Below are 14,508 nucleotides of genomic sequence, written 5' to 3' on the forward strand. Positions count from 1 at the left end.
TTATGCTGGGGGGGGACGGACACAAAAGTTTTAAGCTAAACTGTGAGCCATAGCTTGATGCAATTACACAAATTTGCATATTTCTGCAACTCCTGCTCTCGCATAATTTATCATGGTTTTGCTAATCGGAGGAGGGGCAAGGGCTTTGAAAAAATTCACAGATTTTAGCAGTCAGAAACGTGCTTTTAAAAAAAAAGCAAGCCGAGATTATGAATAATAACTCCATGCTAAACACTATATTCTGTACTCATGCAGAATTGCAGGAAACACACGGCCCTGACTAAAGCCTGAATGTGTACACCTAAATCTTCTTAAAAAATGAATAAAGGGAAACATTTTTATTTAAAGCTAATAAAAATGTTGGAAAGAAAGAATTGGTTTGAATATTTTCATTTGAAGTATATAAAAAGGTAGGTCAGTAACTTACTTGGTTTGAAGAATTGTTAGTATAATTACAGGTGACTCAGAAGGAGTTATCTAAATTTTATGTGGTTTAATGGAGAATGAAAAGAATGAAAATGCATTATTTGAAACCCTAATGATCAAATTATTGTCAGGTAGTGATTAATGAAAATATAGAAAGAGCATTTTCATCATCATCATCATATAGTATTATTATTATTATTATTATTATTATTACCTGCCCATCTGGCTGGGTTTCTCCAGCCACTCTGAGCAGCTCCCAACAGAATATTAAAAACACAATAAAATATCATACATTAAATTTTTCCCTAAACAGGGCTGCCTTCAGATGTCTTCTAAAAGTCAGATAGCTGTTTATTTCCTTGACATCTGATGGAAGGGCATCACTACCGAGAAAGCCCTCTGCCTGGTTCCCTGTAACCTCACTTCTTGCAGAAGGGAACCGCCAGAAGGCCCTCGGAGCTGGACCTCAGTGTCCGGGCAAAACAATGGGAGTGGAGACGCTCCTTCAGATATACTGGGCCGAGGCCATTTAGGGCTTTGAAGGTCAGCACCAACACTTGAATTTTGCTCAGAAATGTGCTGGGAGCCAATGCAGGTCTTTCAGAACCAGTGTTATGTGGTCTCAATTAAAAATCTCAATTTCAACATAGCTAATTAAAATAAATAAGGATGCACTTGTGTTAGAGATGTGCTGAACCAATACCATATGGCTTTCCAGGTGGGCATGTAGAAATATTCAACAGCTCTGAAAGAAACCTGTCAAAATTATTAAGAATTGATATGTGTGAATTTATTAATACCATTAAGGCTATTGTTGTTGTTTAGTCGTTTAGTCGTGTCCGACTCTTCGTGACCCCCAGGGACCAGAGCACGCCAGGCACTCCTGTCTTCCACTGCCTCCCGCAGTTTGGTCAAACTCATATTTGTAGCTTTGAGAACACTGTCCAACCATCTCGTCCTCTGTCATCCCCTTCTCCTTGTGCCCTCCATCTTTCCGAACATCAGGGTCTTTTCCAGGGAGTCTTCTCTTCTCATGAGGTGGCCAAAGTATTGGAGCCTCAGCTTCACGATCTGTCCTTCCAGTGAGCACTCAGGGCTGATTTCCTTAAGAATGGGTGCGTTTGATCTTCTTGCAGTCCATGGGACTCTCAAGAGTCTTCTCCAGCACCATAATTCAAAAGCATCAATTCTTTGACAATCAGCCTTCTTTATGGTCCAGCTCTCACTTCCATACATCACTACTGGCTATTACATGGTTATAATGAGGACCTGGTACCTAAAAGATAACAATAATTGATGTAAATTCCTACAGCTTGAAGAAAGCTTGTGTTGAGCTGAAACTCATCTGTTAAAATTGGAATATATTTTCATGGAAATATAGCTCTGTTGGTAGAGCATGAGGCTCTTAATCTCATTATTGTGGGTTCAAGCCCCATTGCACGGGGTTGGACTAGATGATCTTTGGTCCCATTCAACTGCAATTCTATGGTTCTAAGTTTCTGGTATAATGTAATATTAATGGGTTATTTTATATAGAGCATATGATTTATAACCATTATTGACTGACTAAAACAATAAGAAAATACTAGGGGGTTTTAATCTCAGTTTTCAGTTACATGGTTTTTATGTTATTTCTCTTGTTATTGAGAGTTTCCTTTTAAGTAGATTATATATATTTCATTCTGGTGTTGCTTTTATGACCGAGAATTTTAAAATATATCTTGGAATGTTCAGGTTATTACTTGACAAAACCTTTACTGAATTTGCTGAAAAGTAGAAAACTGATAAAATAAACACCAATAAAGAATGAATGTCTTTTCACCTCTCAACTAGGACTTGTTCATTGCAAGGAATAGAATTGTAAATTGACATGCAGATTTTCAGTCTGCATTTAAAGAAAGCCGTCCCGATGCCCTAGAGAGTGATTTAATTTATTTTAACTTAAAACCTTTGAAATTGCCAGGCTTGCCTAATATTTATTTGTAGTTTGCCGCTAATGAACTTAGGAAATGGGGAAAAAATCCTCAGAAAAATGAGGCACTGGGAAATTTTCCATTTCACTTCACTGACAGTAAGGGGATCTATGCCAATGTGACTGAAGCAGGGCATTTCTTTGAGAGGGGATGAGAGTCTTGCACTTGGAAAAACTGGCCAAACATGCTAAGGATAGAACTGGAACAGTTCGTTTCAAAAAGCCTGGGTGTGTCTCAGCTGGGCTGGTTGAAATATCTTGTGGCATCCCCAAGAACTGTCCTCCACTTGAGGCGGAAGTGCTTCTGAACCCATAAGCTGCTGGTGCCCGTTAATGTTTTAATCATTGAACAGTTCATTGTTTGCGTGTTTTCTTGCCAGGGCAAACCTACAAAGTGAGCTGAGCTTCTGCAGAACTTATTTTTAAAGTGCATCAGTTGCATTTGCACTGTAATACTCTCTGTTTTGATGACGTTTCCTTCATGTTTCTTGTAGGATATTCAGTCAGAAGAAGGCTGCAATTGAGAGAGAATATGCCCAGGTAAGTCGCAGAAGAACTCTGTGCTGATTGTCTGAGGGCTGGCAAAGTGTCTCTTTTCCTCTGCTCCAAGTCTTCTCCCCTCCCATCTAACCAAAAAAAGCCCATCCTGGTGACACGGCCACTGCCAACAAGGCAGACCCAGAAAAGGTAGCAGCGGTCCCACAAAAATTAGGTATAGAGAAACTTAACTAACCTCCACATTCCTGGCAGTAGGAATGTTCTGGTTGTATACAGGGTCTTGCTGATGATCTGTTCCCTCGCCTCAGGTGTAAGACATTTGGGGTTCCTTCTTCCAGTGCGCTTAAGACAGGGATCGGCAACCCAAGGCCCATGGGCCGGTAGCGGCCCGCGAGGCTTGTCTAACCAGCCCATGGCGACCCCTGCCCGCTCTTACCAGCGCGGCACGGGGACCAACTTCCGGGTTGATGGCGCCTGTGCGCACGAGTGCTCCTCCACCCTTGATGTGCGCCGGAAATAGCGTGTGTGCATGCGTGTGGGATGGAGAAGCGTCCGGCACCCGTGCGCATGCGCACACACTATTTCTGGTGCTCTTCCAGGTCAGAGTAGCGCCGGAAATAGTGTATGCGCACGGGCGCTCCTCTTACCCGGAAGAGCGTGCATGTGCGCACGCTCTGGCCCATCCTCTGATGGACGGAGCGTCAACCAGCCCACCCTCCGATTAAGGTTGCTGGCCTCTGACTTAAGAGCTGGGAAAGAGACTTTGGAGTCTTTGTGCTACAAGGCTGGGGTTGCATAACGCGGCCCTGCCTTCAGTGTTCTGCACATTGTACTCTATTCTTAGTACACTTATTGCGTGATCCAGTGTGGTGCTGTTGAATGGCTTTGGACCTCTGAAACCTAGGGATAAATCTCCTTCACCGTGAAGTCCCTAAATAGCTTTGAGAAATGCAGAAATAGGGGCACTCTTCTCAGGCTCTCTTAAGAATATGAATTTGCGAGAAATTGGATATCCTTTGCACATTATATCCCACGTGAACAATAAATAATACCAACAGCACTATTGAAAATGCTGCACGGATGCACACATTTAACTATTCTGGTTTAATTTGGTGCAACTGAACTATTCACGTGCCTGCAAGTGTCTGTGCTTTGCTGGCATGCTGACCACCAGCTCGTTAGGCAAATTCGGACACTAAATAAAAACATTTTCTATTCTGTCTGTCTGCAACATGTCTGAAATTCATTTTCATTATTTCTGACAAGGAATACATGTATAATTCCTGCTGGTTGCAGTTCTGTCAGACTTGTCACATTTCCCCCCCTTTGTGTCTCTCCTCCTGCTATCTTACGGTCTGTCAATTACCAAACATTTATCTTCAGTTGTTTGTTGTTTGAAGGCAGGGGAAGAGTTATTGAGGGGAAATGTAGCTTGCCAATAAATTTTGAGTGGCATGTTGAAGACCACAAGCGGTGAAGAACAGACCTCATCGTGAAACATTTGGCTTCAGCGAGTCCCTCTTACTGCCCCTTCCGCCGGACAGAAATAGTAACCTTTTTTCTCGCTCTTCAGAAAACGAAATGGTACAGATGAAATAAACTGCTTTGTGTGAGTTCTTTGGTGCTGTGCCAGCCGTGTCTTGTTGGAAACAAAGAAATGGCAGTGTTTTGTCATTTAAGTCCTATAATAAAACATACTGAATTGCAAAGGCTGTACTCTTTCATGGTCAAAAATGTGTCGATTGAAGGAACATGCGCCAGCATTTCTGAGCCGTAGGAGACCTTGAAGCGGATTGAAACATGAATTGGATGGAATAGGTCCATCCTTCAGGCGTAGATGTTTGTGTATAGTCCTGCTGGGGCCCTTTTCTGTAGCAGTAGTTAAAGTTGGCCATGGTTACCATACATTTAGTACAAATTAAGCCAGACTTTTATTGACCATCCTAAGGACGCCCCTGATTTAGTGAGCAGGACTTACAGGAGACCCCACCAGATGCACTGGATGGCTACGAGCACAGCTGAGCAAGATGGTTTGAACAGTGCTTTTTTTCTTAGTCTAGGGAATATAAGGGGCACAGTGAACTCCTTAAAGCCTGTTTCCCCTCACTGCAGTGCTAGAAGCAGTGCTTTCAGTCGCAGAGAAATCCAGAAAGTGTTGACAGCTAAAGAAAACAGAGAGAATGTTTAAGTTAAATCTGTTGTAAATGATTATTCAGTGTATAAGGTCCTAAGTGTACAGTAGCTGACTTGTTTGGCTTTGAGCAGATAAAAAGCCTTCTATCAGCCCAGCTCTCCAGCCTTACCCTCCCAAGGAAAGAAAGGGGGGGGGAGCGGAAATGTAAGGGTGGCCAAGTCGACTTAGGAAAGTGGCCTGTGCCAGCTGCCAAGTAATAAAAAGCCAGGCTCCTAATCTGACAAATATTTGCTACCTGCGGGGAGAAGTTCCTGTAGGGCCAAAGGTAGAGGGTTATATTTGGCCGACCATCGTGAAAGCTGCAGTGCTGCATCTGCCACTGTCATAATTATCTTAAGCAATTCAGGATCAAATTCCCATTCCTCACCTGAAGTGTAAACATTCACTTGGATAGCCTTATTTCATTAACAAAGCTAGAACCCCCCCTTTTTTTGTTTGCAATTAATGCTAGAGGGAGCATGCAATATCATTGAGATCTGAATCCACTAGTGCAGGGGTGTCAAACTCAAATTCATCGGGGGCCGCATCAGCAGTTTGGTCACCTTCAAAGGGCCGGTTGTATCTGTAGGACTATGTGTCCACTCTTTATTATCATAAATTATTGTGGAGGTTTCCTGTGTAGAACGGCCGGCGCCGCTAGAGGGCAGATGTTCTCTGGCTTGTAGGCTGCCGCGCATGTGCTGAAGAGGCGGCTTTCTTGTGTCAAAAAAAAAAAAAAAAGCAAGAATAAAAGGTGAAGGCCGGCGGCGGCTACACGGCCCACATGACGAGGTCTGGCGGGCCGGATTCAGCCCGCGGGCCTTGTGTTTGACACCTGTGCACTAGTGTGACTTAAGGCTGCAAATTCTACACAGTTCCTAGGAGTTTGTCTTATTGAACTCTGTGGGAATTTCCTCTCAGTCAATGTGCGTGAGATTGTAGTGCGAGGCAAGTTAAGATCTGGGTTGCTGTCCAGAGAAGAAAAATACTTACTGAATGAAAGTATTGGATTTAAGTTAAAACCCACCTTCTTCTCTTTTTTTTAAAGATATTTATTGAAATTTTGAACAATAAAACAAACTTCACAATCAAACCAAAAAAGAAAAGACATTATCACACTCAAATAAAAACAGAAAAATACAGTAAAAAACATAAAAAAGGTAGAAAATAGAAACACATAAAAAAGACATAAAAATCCATTTTTTTACTTATTGTTTTCATAACCCTCCTTCATGGCTTCCTCACATCTCCCTTTTCTGTGTTCCCTTTCACACAATCGTATTCAGCAATATCTTACCCTCTTTCAAATCTTAATCTATATTATACATTTCAACCTATTATGTCTCCAATTTTTCCCTTTATATCCTTTTGTTTAAATTTGACATAATGTTAACCTATCTTTTTCACCCTTATTCTTTTGAAACTTTTTTTACATACTCCTTTTAACTATGTCACTGATGCCATATTGTCTTTATATCCTGCATCATTTTAACATTCAAACATTTTACAATGTTTTTGCAAGTAGTCTTTAAACTTCTTCCAGTCCTCTTCCACTAACTCTTCTCCCAGTAAAACACACCTTCTGCATCTTTCAGTTACAGCACGTTACTGAACTTGTTGGCATAATGGTAGTGCGACCCATCATGTCATCTCTGTCCAGCTTTTCATGGATCCTTTAAGAGTGCTTTAACAGGAAACGCACACACATCCATTGCCCAGTGATCTGAGGACCACTCCGCCCTAGCTTTGTTTGAATATATTGCATAGAGTGGCATCAATTTCATGTGGATACCCATTTGGACATCTAGAAAACTTTAAAAAACTCATATATTTAACTTAAGATGCATGCCCTGGTGGTTACTGTATCTTTAATGTGAACTGATTATAGTGGTTTTTATTATTATTAGTTTTATTTATATTTTATATTTTTTCTTATCTTAAATTTCCAAATAATAAAGGGGTGTGTGTGCTTGGTGCTTAATATTTTAAAATTAAAAGTCCAGATTCTGTGCAGTGGGGTGGTACATTTTTGCAACCTGAACTATTGCGTCTTGTCTATTAGACACAAGTTTGTCTTCTGCTAATGTCACAAGGAACAACACAGAGCATTGCAGACTTCCACTAGGACCTGTTTGGCGTGTTCTTCCCCAGGGTGTTCTGAGATTTCACTAAGCGCTTTGAATATTGTCATAACTTTCTCTGTAGCCCTAAGGTCCTTCTTTTTTCTTTTAAAAAAGGTTATAGCCTAATTTGAAGGAGTGCTGCATTTAGTGATAAGGTTCAAACTCCAGTTCAAATGGCCAGAAGACTGACTTCCGTGAGCAATGTGATCTTATTTAGCCACTACAATGGGGTAAAGGAAATATGCTTAGATTTTTCCTCCCCTTTCATAATTTCTGTGCTATGAAGTCATCTGTTAAGAGTTTTAAATTGTGTGTGAAAGATCATGGTTCAGATCCCAGGGATTGGTGAACTTCCTGTGAAAATGTTATTTTGTTCAGTGTGAGAGAGATAACATACAGTGGTACCTCGGGTTAAGTACTTAATTTGTTCTGGAGGTCCGTACTTAACCTGAAACTGTTCTTAACCTGAAGCACCACTTTAGCTAATGTGGCCTCCCGCTGCCGCCGCGCCACCAGAGCATGATTTCCATTCTCATCCTGAAGCAAAGTTCTTAACCCAAGGTACTATTTCTGGGTTAGAGGAGTCTGTAACCTGAAGCTTCTGTAACCTGAAGGGTATGTAACCCGAGGTATCACTGTATAGCTTAATGTCTCCCATACTAAACAGAATATTTCATACAAAATTTAAAACCCTTAACAGATGATTTCATTATAACTCTGCTGGTTAATTGCAAACTATAGAGAAAGAAAGCATGCATACACTGACTTTAGGAATGACTGGCTGAAAGTCACACATTCATTTCACAGAATGATCAGCCCTCTCAGTGGGTTATTATTTGGATAAAAGCTGCCTGAAGTTGGACTCTAGCAATGTCCAGAGGGCCAAAGGTTCCTCACCCTGACATAGTAAGTTGCAAGCTTAATGTATATGTAATGACCAAAACAGTTCTTCGCTTTTAACTTCAGCATGCTTTTTGCTCATGAGGAATGAAACACATATTTTAAAGAGTCACTTTATATGTTTGCATGTCGTCCTTTTACAGAAGTCAGAATGGCGCATGTAAGACTTCCTTTTCCCTTCATTTAGTGCCCAGCCTCTTCCCACATGGAGAAATGTTTGTGGACTAATGCGAGATCTGAACTTCCAATAGTGAGCAAACTCCAGTGTCTCTGAGTAGTTTGGTTTTGGCTCATAGCTTTGACAGAGCTGTAGGGAATCTGAAATATTTTTAGTCTCTCGGTAACAAGACACCAGTTTAATTACTCAGGTTTCCTTATCCACAATGGGTAGGTAACAGTCTTCCTTGGCGATGAGATATAGAAGGTAGCCTCAGTTCCAAGGTTTAGCTTGTAAGGTCACACTCAGCTTTGTACAGGAAGAAGGGTTCAATTTCCCTGTCTCTAAAATGTAAGGCCCTTAGTACAATCACGGGAACACCCTTGCCTGACAGCATATTATAGGACAGCACAAATCTGGGATGGAGAAGCAGGGAGTGCAGGCAAAGTCCCCTCCTGAAGATCTGTCTCTTATCGAAGCCTGTGTGTTGTCCTAGGCCGGGAGAGTACATCTGAAGGCAGCCCTGTTTAGGGAAGCTTTTAATGTTTGATGTTTTACAGTATTTTTTCTGCCAACCTAGCAGTTCGAAAGCACGTCAAAGTGCAAGTAGATAAATAGGTACCGCTCCGGCTGGAAGGTAAACAGAGTTTCTGTGCGCTGCTCTGGTTCGCCAGAAGTGGCTTAGTCCTGCTGGCCACATGACCCGGAAGCTGTATGCTGGCTCCCTCGGCCAGTAAAGCGAGATGAGTGCCGCAACCCCAGAGTCGGTCACGACTGGACCTAATGGTCAGGGGTCCCTTTACCTTTTATTATGGTATTTTAATATTTTTTTGGAAGCCGCCCAGAGTGGCTGGGGAAGCCCAGCCAGATGGGCGGGGTATAGTAAAGGTAAAGGTACCCCTGCCCGTACGGGCCAGTCTTGACAGACTCTAGGGTTGTGCGCTCATCTCACTCTATAGGCCGGGAGCCAGCGCTGTCCGCAGACACTTCCGGGTCACGTGGCCAGCGAGACAAGCTGCATCTGGCGAGCCAGCGCAGCACACGGAACGCCGTTTACCTTCCCGCTAGTAAGCGGTCCCTATTTATCTACTTGCACCCGAGGGTGCTTTCAAACTGCTAGGTTGGCAGGCGCTGGGACTGAGCGACGGGAGCGCACACCGCCGTGGGGATTCGAACTGCCGACCTTTCGATCAGCAAGTCCTAGGCGCTGAGGCTTTAACCCACAGCGCCACCCGCGTCCCCTTGGGCGGGGTATAAATATATTATTATTATTATTATTATTATTATTATTATTATTATTATTATTACAATTGCAAATTCACACCATCCCTCAGTGGTGGAGACAGATAACTATGACATCTCACTGATTTGAAAAGTCTATCTGTGGCCTTCTGTTGGCATGCAAGCTGCCACTTCATTCAAAATCACACCATTGCAACATCTGGAAATTCAGCAGAAGCTCAGTTTGTGTAATGAGATTCCTTTAATGGCCGTTGAAGATGGTAACCAAGTTATTGAGAGAGAATCAAGAGTGAGTAGAATTTAATTAAATATCACATTGGCCACAAGCCCAGAAGCAGCGTTTGGATAAAAAGAGGTGTGTTTATGAGATACAGACTACTTATTTTTTTTGCTTTATTTATTGCCATTGGCTTCAAGATACTCATGCAATGCAGATGTTCAGACTGTATACAGGTACAGGAGGAGTATTATTGCCAGTTATTGGTATCGGTTCTTTCTTCTTTTTAAAAGAAGTTTGCCCTGAGGTTACTTATTTTTTATATGGAGGAGACAAAAATCTCCAAACAAGCATAGCTGTGTAGACAAAAAGCTGTCTATCCCTGTGTGTGCATGTGTGTGGACTCTGCACAGGAAAATTCCTGAAACCCCCTGACAATTCCTTAAGGGCATAAGAGGTAAGGAGAAAACGTAGCAGTTCCCTCCGTTGCCACCTGCTCACTTCTTGAAAAAACGGAGTGAGGCAACACTGGGGTCATATGGGATTGCAGATCCTTCCTTATGAAGTGGAAAATTGAGTTTTCTATTACATTATCATCCATTAAATTTCTGTATTGCCCCTTCATCTGAGGATCACAGGACCATTTGCAATATAAAAAAACAGAAGTACGGTACATAACATAGTAACAAACAGAAACACACACACACACAAAGTTTAAAAGGCCACAGATTGTTTAATTAGCCAAAAGCCTGGGAGAAGAGGAATGTTTTTGGCTGGCACCTAAAGATATGTAATGAAGGCGCCAGGAGGGTCTCCCTAGGGAGACCATTCCACAAACGGGAGCCATTGCAGAAAAGGCCTGCTCTCGTGTTGCCGCCCTCTAGGCCTCTTGTGGTGGAGGCACATGAAGAAGGACCTCCGATGATGATCACAGGATCTGGGTCAGTTTTCTAGCTCATGTAAGAAGAGCTGTGTGTCTGTCCTCAGATTAGCTTTCGTAGCTTCCTTTACTTTCTCCATTCTATTGACAAATCTCTGCAGCGCCCTCTTCTCCCTTTAGTGTTTTCCCATTCATAGTTTCCTGTTATTGATGAGACTTCTATATCACACTGGAGTGCTGAGCTAGTGGCTCAGGGAAGGAAGTGGATAGTGTTGTGCTGATCAGTGTAAGCATATATTTAGGAAAACCACTAAGTGTGATATTGGCATCAGCCGTTTGGGAATCTCTGTTCTGATTTATTTTAAGGCAAATTTCTAAATCTTACAGTTGGGGTGATCTATCTGAAAATCTTTGGGCGATATCAGATGAAATCTCTGAAGCCAGAAAAGTGATTCTGGGACATGCCGATTGAGCTGCAGTATGTTCCAGTAAAGGAGGGTAGCTGAATGCACAATTTCCTTATGGATTCATGTCCACATGACCTAGTGACAGTCAGTGGCTTAGACCTACCCTCCATGAGTCAGTTCTGTCAATCATGGAGGCTTACGTGATGCTTGTAATGATAGGTGCTAGTCTGAACTTTCTACATGCTTTATGTCTATGGATCATGGCATTCGTGCACCCGGCATGAGTTTAATATAAAATATACAGCTCATGAACTATCTGTGACTTGACCTGGGAAGAACAATTAACATCCTGATCCACAATAGTTGCAAAAAAAAGGGAAAGGGAAAAAGATCAGCATACTAATCCTTGTAGCTTCCAGAAAGGTTTAATTATCACTCTCCTGCAAGCAGAAACCAGACTTCATACAAATAATGAAAACGTTTTAAGGTGACTTAGTGATTCAGGTGTTGGGAAAGATGGAGGGCCCAAGGAGAAGGGGACGACAGAGGACGAGATGGTTGGAGAGTGTTCTCGAAGCTACCAGCATGTGTTTGACCAAACTGCGGGAGGCAGTGGAATACAGGAGTGCCTGGCGTGCTCTGGTCCAGGGGGTCACGAAGAGTCGGACACGACTAAACAACAACAACGAAGTGATTCAGGAACTGTAAAGGTGAAGTTTGTGGTCTTCACAAAATTAAGGTCATGCCCTCTTCACTTCAAACTCACCTTACTAAACGCAATAGTGAGCTGGAATGAATGAACAACAGTTTGAAAGACTTACGTGTTACGTTATTCTCTCACTAAGAAACCCCTTCCCCTCTCCATAGAAGTTAGAGTCAAAATACCCCCATCTCTATTTTAAAATTGCTAGTCAGCACACAGACAGACTCTCTCTTGGCCACCTCCACTCATACAGCAGAAAGCAGCGATAGCCTAGCAGGCTTTCAAAGAAGATTAGACATATTCATTGAGGTGAGGGCTACTTGCCACAATGGCTACGCTCTGCCTCCACAGCTGGAGCCAGTAATGCTTCTGAAAACCAGTTTCTGGAAACTGCAGGAGGGGAGCGGGCCCTTGTTCTCAGATCTAGCCTGCCAGATTCCCACAGGCATCTGTGAGAACAGGATGCCGGACAAGATGGGCCATTGGCCTGATCCAGCAAACCCTTCTTATGTTAAGATGTGACGAAAGCTCTAAAGGAAATCTATAAGGGCTCTGACAATTAACTTGGCTTTTTTAAAAGAAAAAAACAAATCTGAACTTAAACCTGCCTTGGGGTTTATTTCCCCTATTTCCTGCCAGCCATTCTAAGAAATGTGTTTTCAGTGTAATCCTGGAAATACTTTATTTCCTCCTGCTTTGTAACTTTGAATAAAGGAGCATGAGGCTGTTAGAACTGCGGACCGAAAAAAGAAAAGTCCGGTTTTCGTGAAACAGCCTTTGTGGAGGGAAGAGATTTTCCTCCTCTTGGCACATCTTTCAGGGAGACGAGACACTGTCTGGCTTAGCAACTGCTGCTGGCTGTTTTTGTTAAGATGCAGAGCTAGTGTAGTAACTCATGAACGGAAAAACAAAACCCAAGTGAGAGCTGTCCTTCAGTTGCTGTGTGGTAAGAGTTAGGTTGCATGCCATTAAATTAAACTGGTAATTTGCTATTTCCCAAGTGCCGTTTGCCCGTGAAGGAAATTGTCTGGGGAAACCTTTCCTTTCAATTCCTTCTTGCGGCTTCTCTCTGCAACTAGGCATTCCCCTGTTATCTTCCCATATTAGTTATGGAAGCCCCAATTCCAAAGACTTAACCGTACGAAGAGAGTGCAGCTCCGTCCAGAGCAGCCCATCTTCCCACCTCCCAGACTCATAAACACCTCTGTATTTTCAGGATTCAGCTGCAGTTTATTGGTCCACATCCAGTCCATCACCACCTAGCGCTTCAACCTCATATCTTGATTCAGATGGAGTAGAGAGAGAAATCTGGTGTCATCTGCATGTTGATACCAGATCTCCTGATTACAGCTTCCAGTGGTTTCAGGTAGATGTAGAATAGCATAGGGGGCAAGACCGAAGCCTGCAGGATCCAACAGACCAGCTTCCATGGCACTGAACAGTCCCAGACACACCCCGTCCCCCTTGGGTGACCAAGGCTTTTCCTGTGCGATGACTGGGCGTGACGTCAGACTGAAACAGTTTGAGATAATCTGTTTCCTTCATACATGCCTGAAGCTGGGCTACCACCACCTGTGCCCTCCAAAGAGGATAGTTGGCATTTCTGGGTTCAGAGAAATCATCTTAAGGAGGTAATGTGCCACCACCTCCTTCAAGGCAGATGTCACAGTACCTCTGTCTCCTCTAGTGAAGCATCACTCACTCCCAGGACCAACCAGTCAGTCCCCTTTGGCTAGCTCTAAGAAGTTGCCATGGGTCAGGAAGGCAGGCGTTCAGCTGCACTTCCCAACATGTTGTTGTTGTTGTTTAGTCGTTTAGTCGTGTCTGACTCTTCGTGACCCCCTGGACCAGAGCACGCCAGGCACTCCTGTCTTCCACTACCTCCCGCAGTTTGGTCAAACTCATGCTGGTAGCTTCGAGAACACTGTCCCACTATCTCATCCTCTGTCGTCCCCTTCTCCTTGTGCCCTCCATCTTTCCCAGCATCAGGGTCTTTTCCAGGGAGTCTTCTCTTCTCATGAGGTGGCCAAAGTACTGGAGCCTCAGCTTCAGGATCTGTCCTTCCAGTTGAGTACTCAGGGCTGATTTCCTGAAGAATGGAGAGGTTTGATCTTCTTGCAGTCCATGGGACTCTCAAGAGTCTCCTCCAGCACCATAATTCAGAAGCATCAATTCTTCGGCGATCAGCCTTCTTTATGGTCCAGCTCTCACTTCCACTTCCCAACATACCTCCGCCATATGCAAATACCTTGGGGGAGTTGAGTTTTCAGAAAACTCGGTTTTTTAACAAATCCTGCTCTCCACCTTCAGAAAGATTTTGAATTGAAATTCCGTTTATTGTCAGTGCTGTGGAATTCTGTTTGCGTCGGAATTTTGAAAATGAACAGTTTTCTGTTTTCCAGTATGAACTATATTAAATCTTGTCTGCTGAGCTTGGTATTTAGAATTTGTGGGTGATAGCCATTTGTGTCTACCCATGTGTGGAACAGGCTTCCCTGAGTGGGAAGACTGGCCCGTACGGGCAGGGGTACCTTTACCTTTACCTTTAATTCTGTACTGGGGAGGGACAGTTGGACCTGTGTGTGGAATGTTTGATCTGGTGTGTGGGGCTGTTGTGGTATTGAAATCTAAAAGTCCTACATTTCTGCACCTGATGATGGCTGGCATTGTAGTCTGTTCTTAGTGAGAGGGCTGCATATGTATCCGCCAAAGGTACTTAAATTTTTACACTGTCCTTGAGTGAGATCCTTCAGAATTGGCTCTCAGCCACTGATTCTCATAGCTTCAGTTTTGTCATCATTTACTGGAAA

General features: G+C 43.1%; 1 protein-coding gene across 9 annotated transcripts in view; it reads left to right on the forward strand.

The window, feature by feature from the left end:
• Positions 1–14,508, forward strand: part of FCHSD2 (FCH and double SH3 domains 2) — a 149,554-nt gene that overhangs the window by 29,301 nt on the left and 105,745 nt on the right. For 8 of the 9 annotated variants that reach the window (XM_077926896.1, XM_077926895.1, XM_028725871.2 and 5 more), the window contains exon 3: positions 2,893–2,938. The exons of the other annotated variant lie outside the window; for it this stretch is intronic. In XM_077926896.1, the coding sequence (XP_077783022.1) occupies positions 2,893–2,938 (46 nt within the window). The remainder of the gene's footprint in view (positions 1–2,892; positions 2,939–14,508) is intronic. 9 annotated transcript variants of the gene reach the window in all.

This window comes from Podarcis muralis, chromosome 4, assembly GCF_964188315.1.
Source record: "Podarcis muralis chromosome 4, rPodMur119.hap1.1, whole genome shotgun sequence".
Lineage (NCBI taxonomy): Eukaryota > Metazoa > Chordata > Lepidosauria > Squamata > Lacertidae > Podarcis > Podarcis muralis.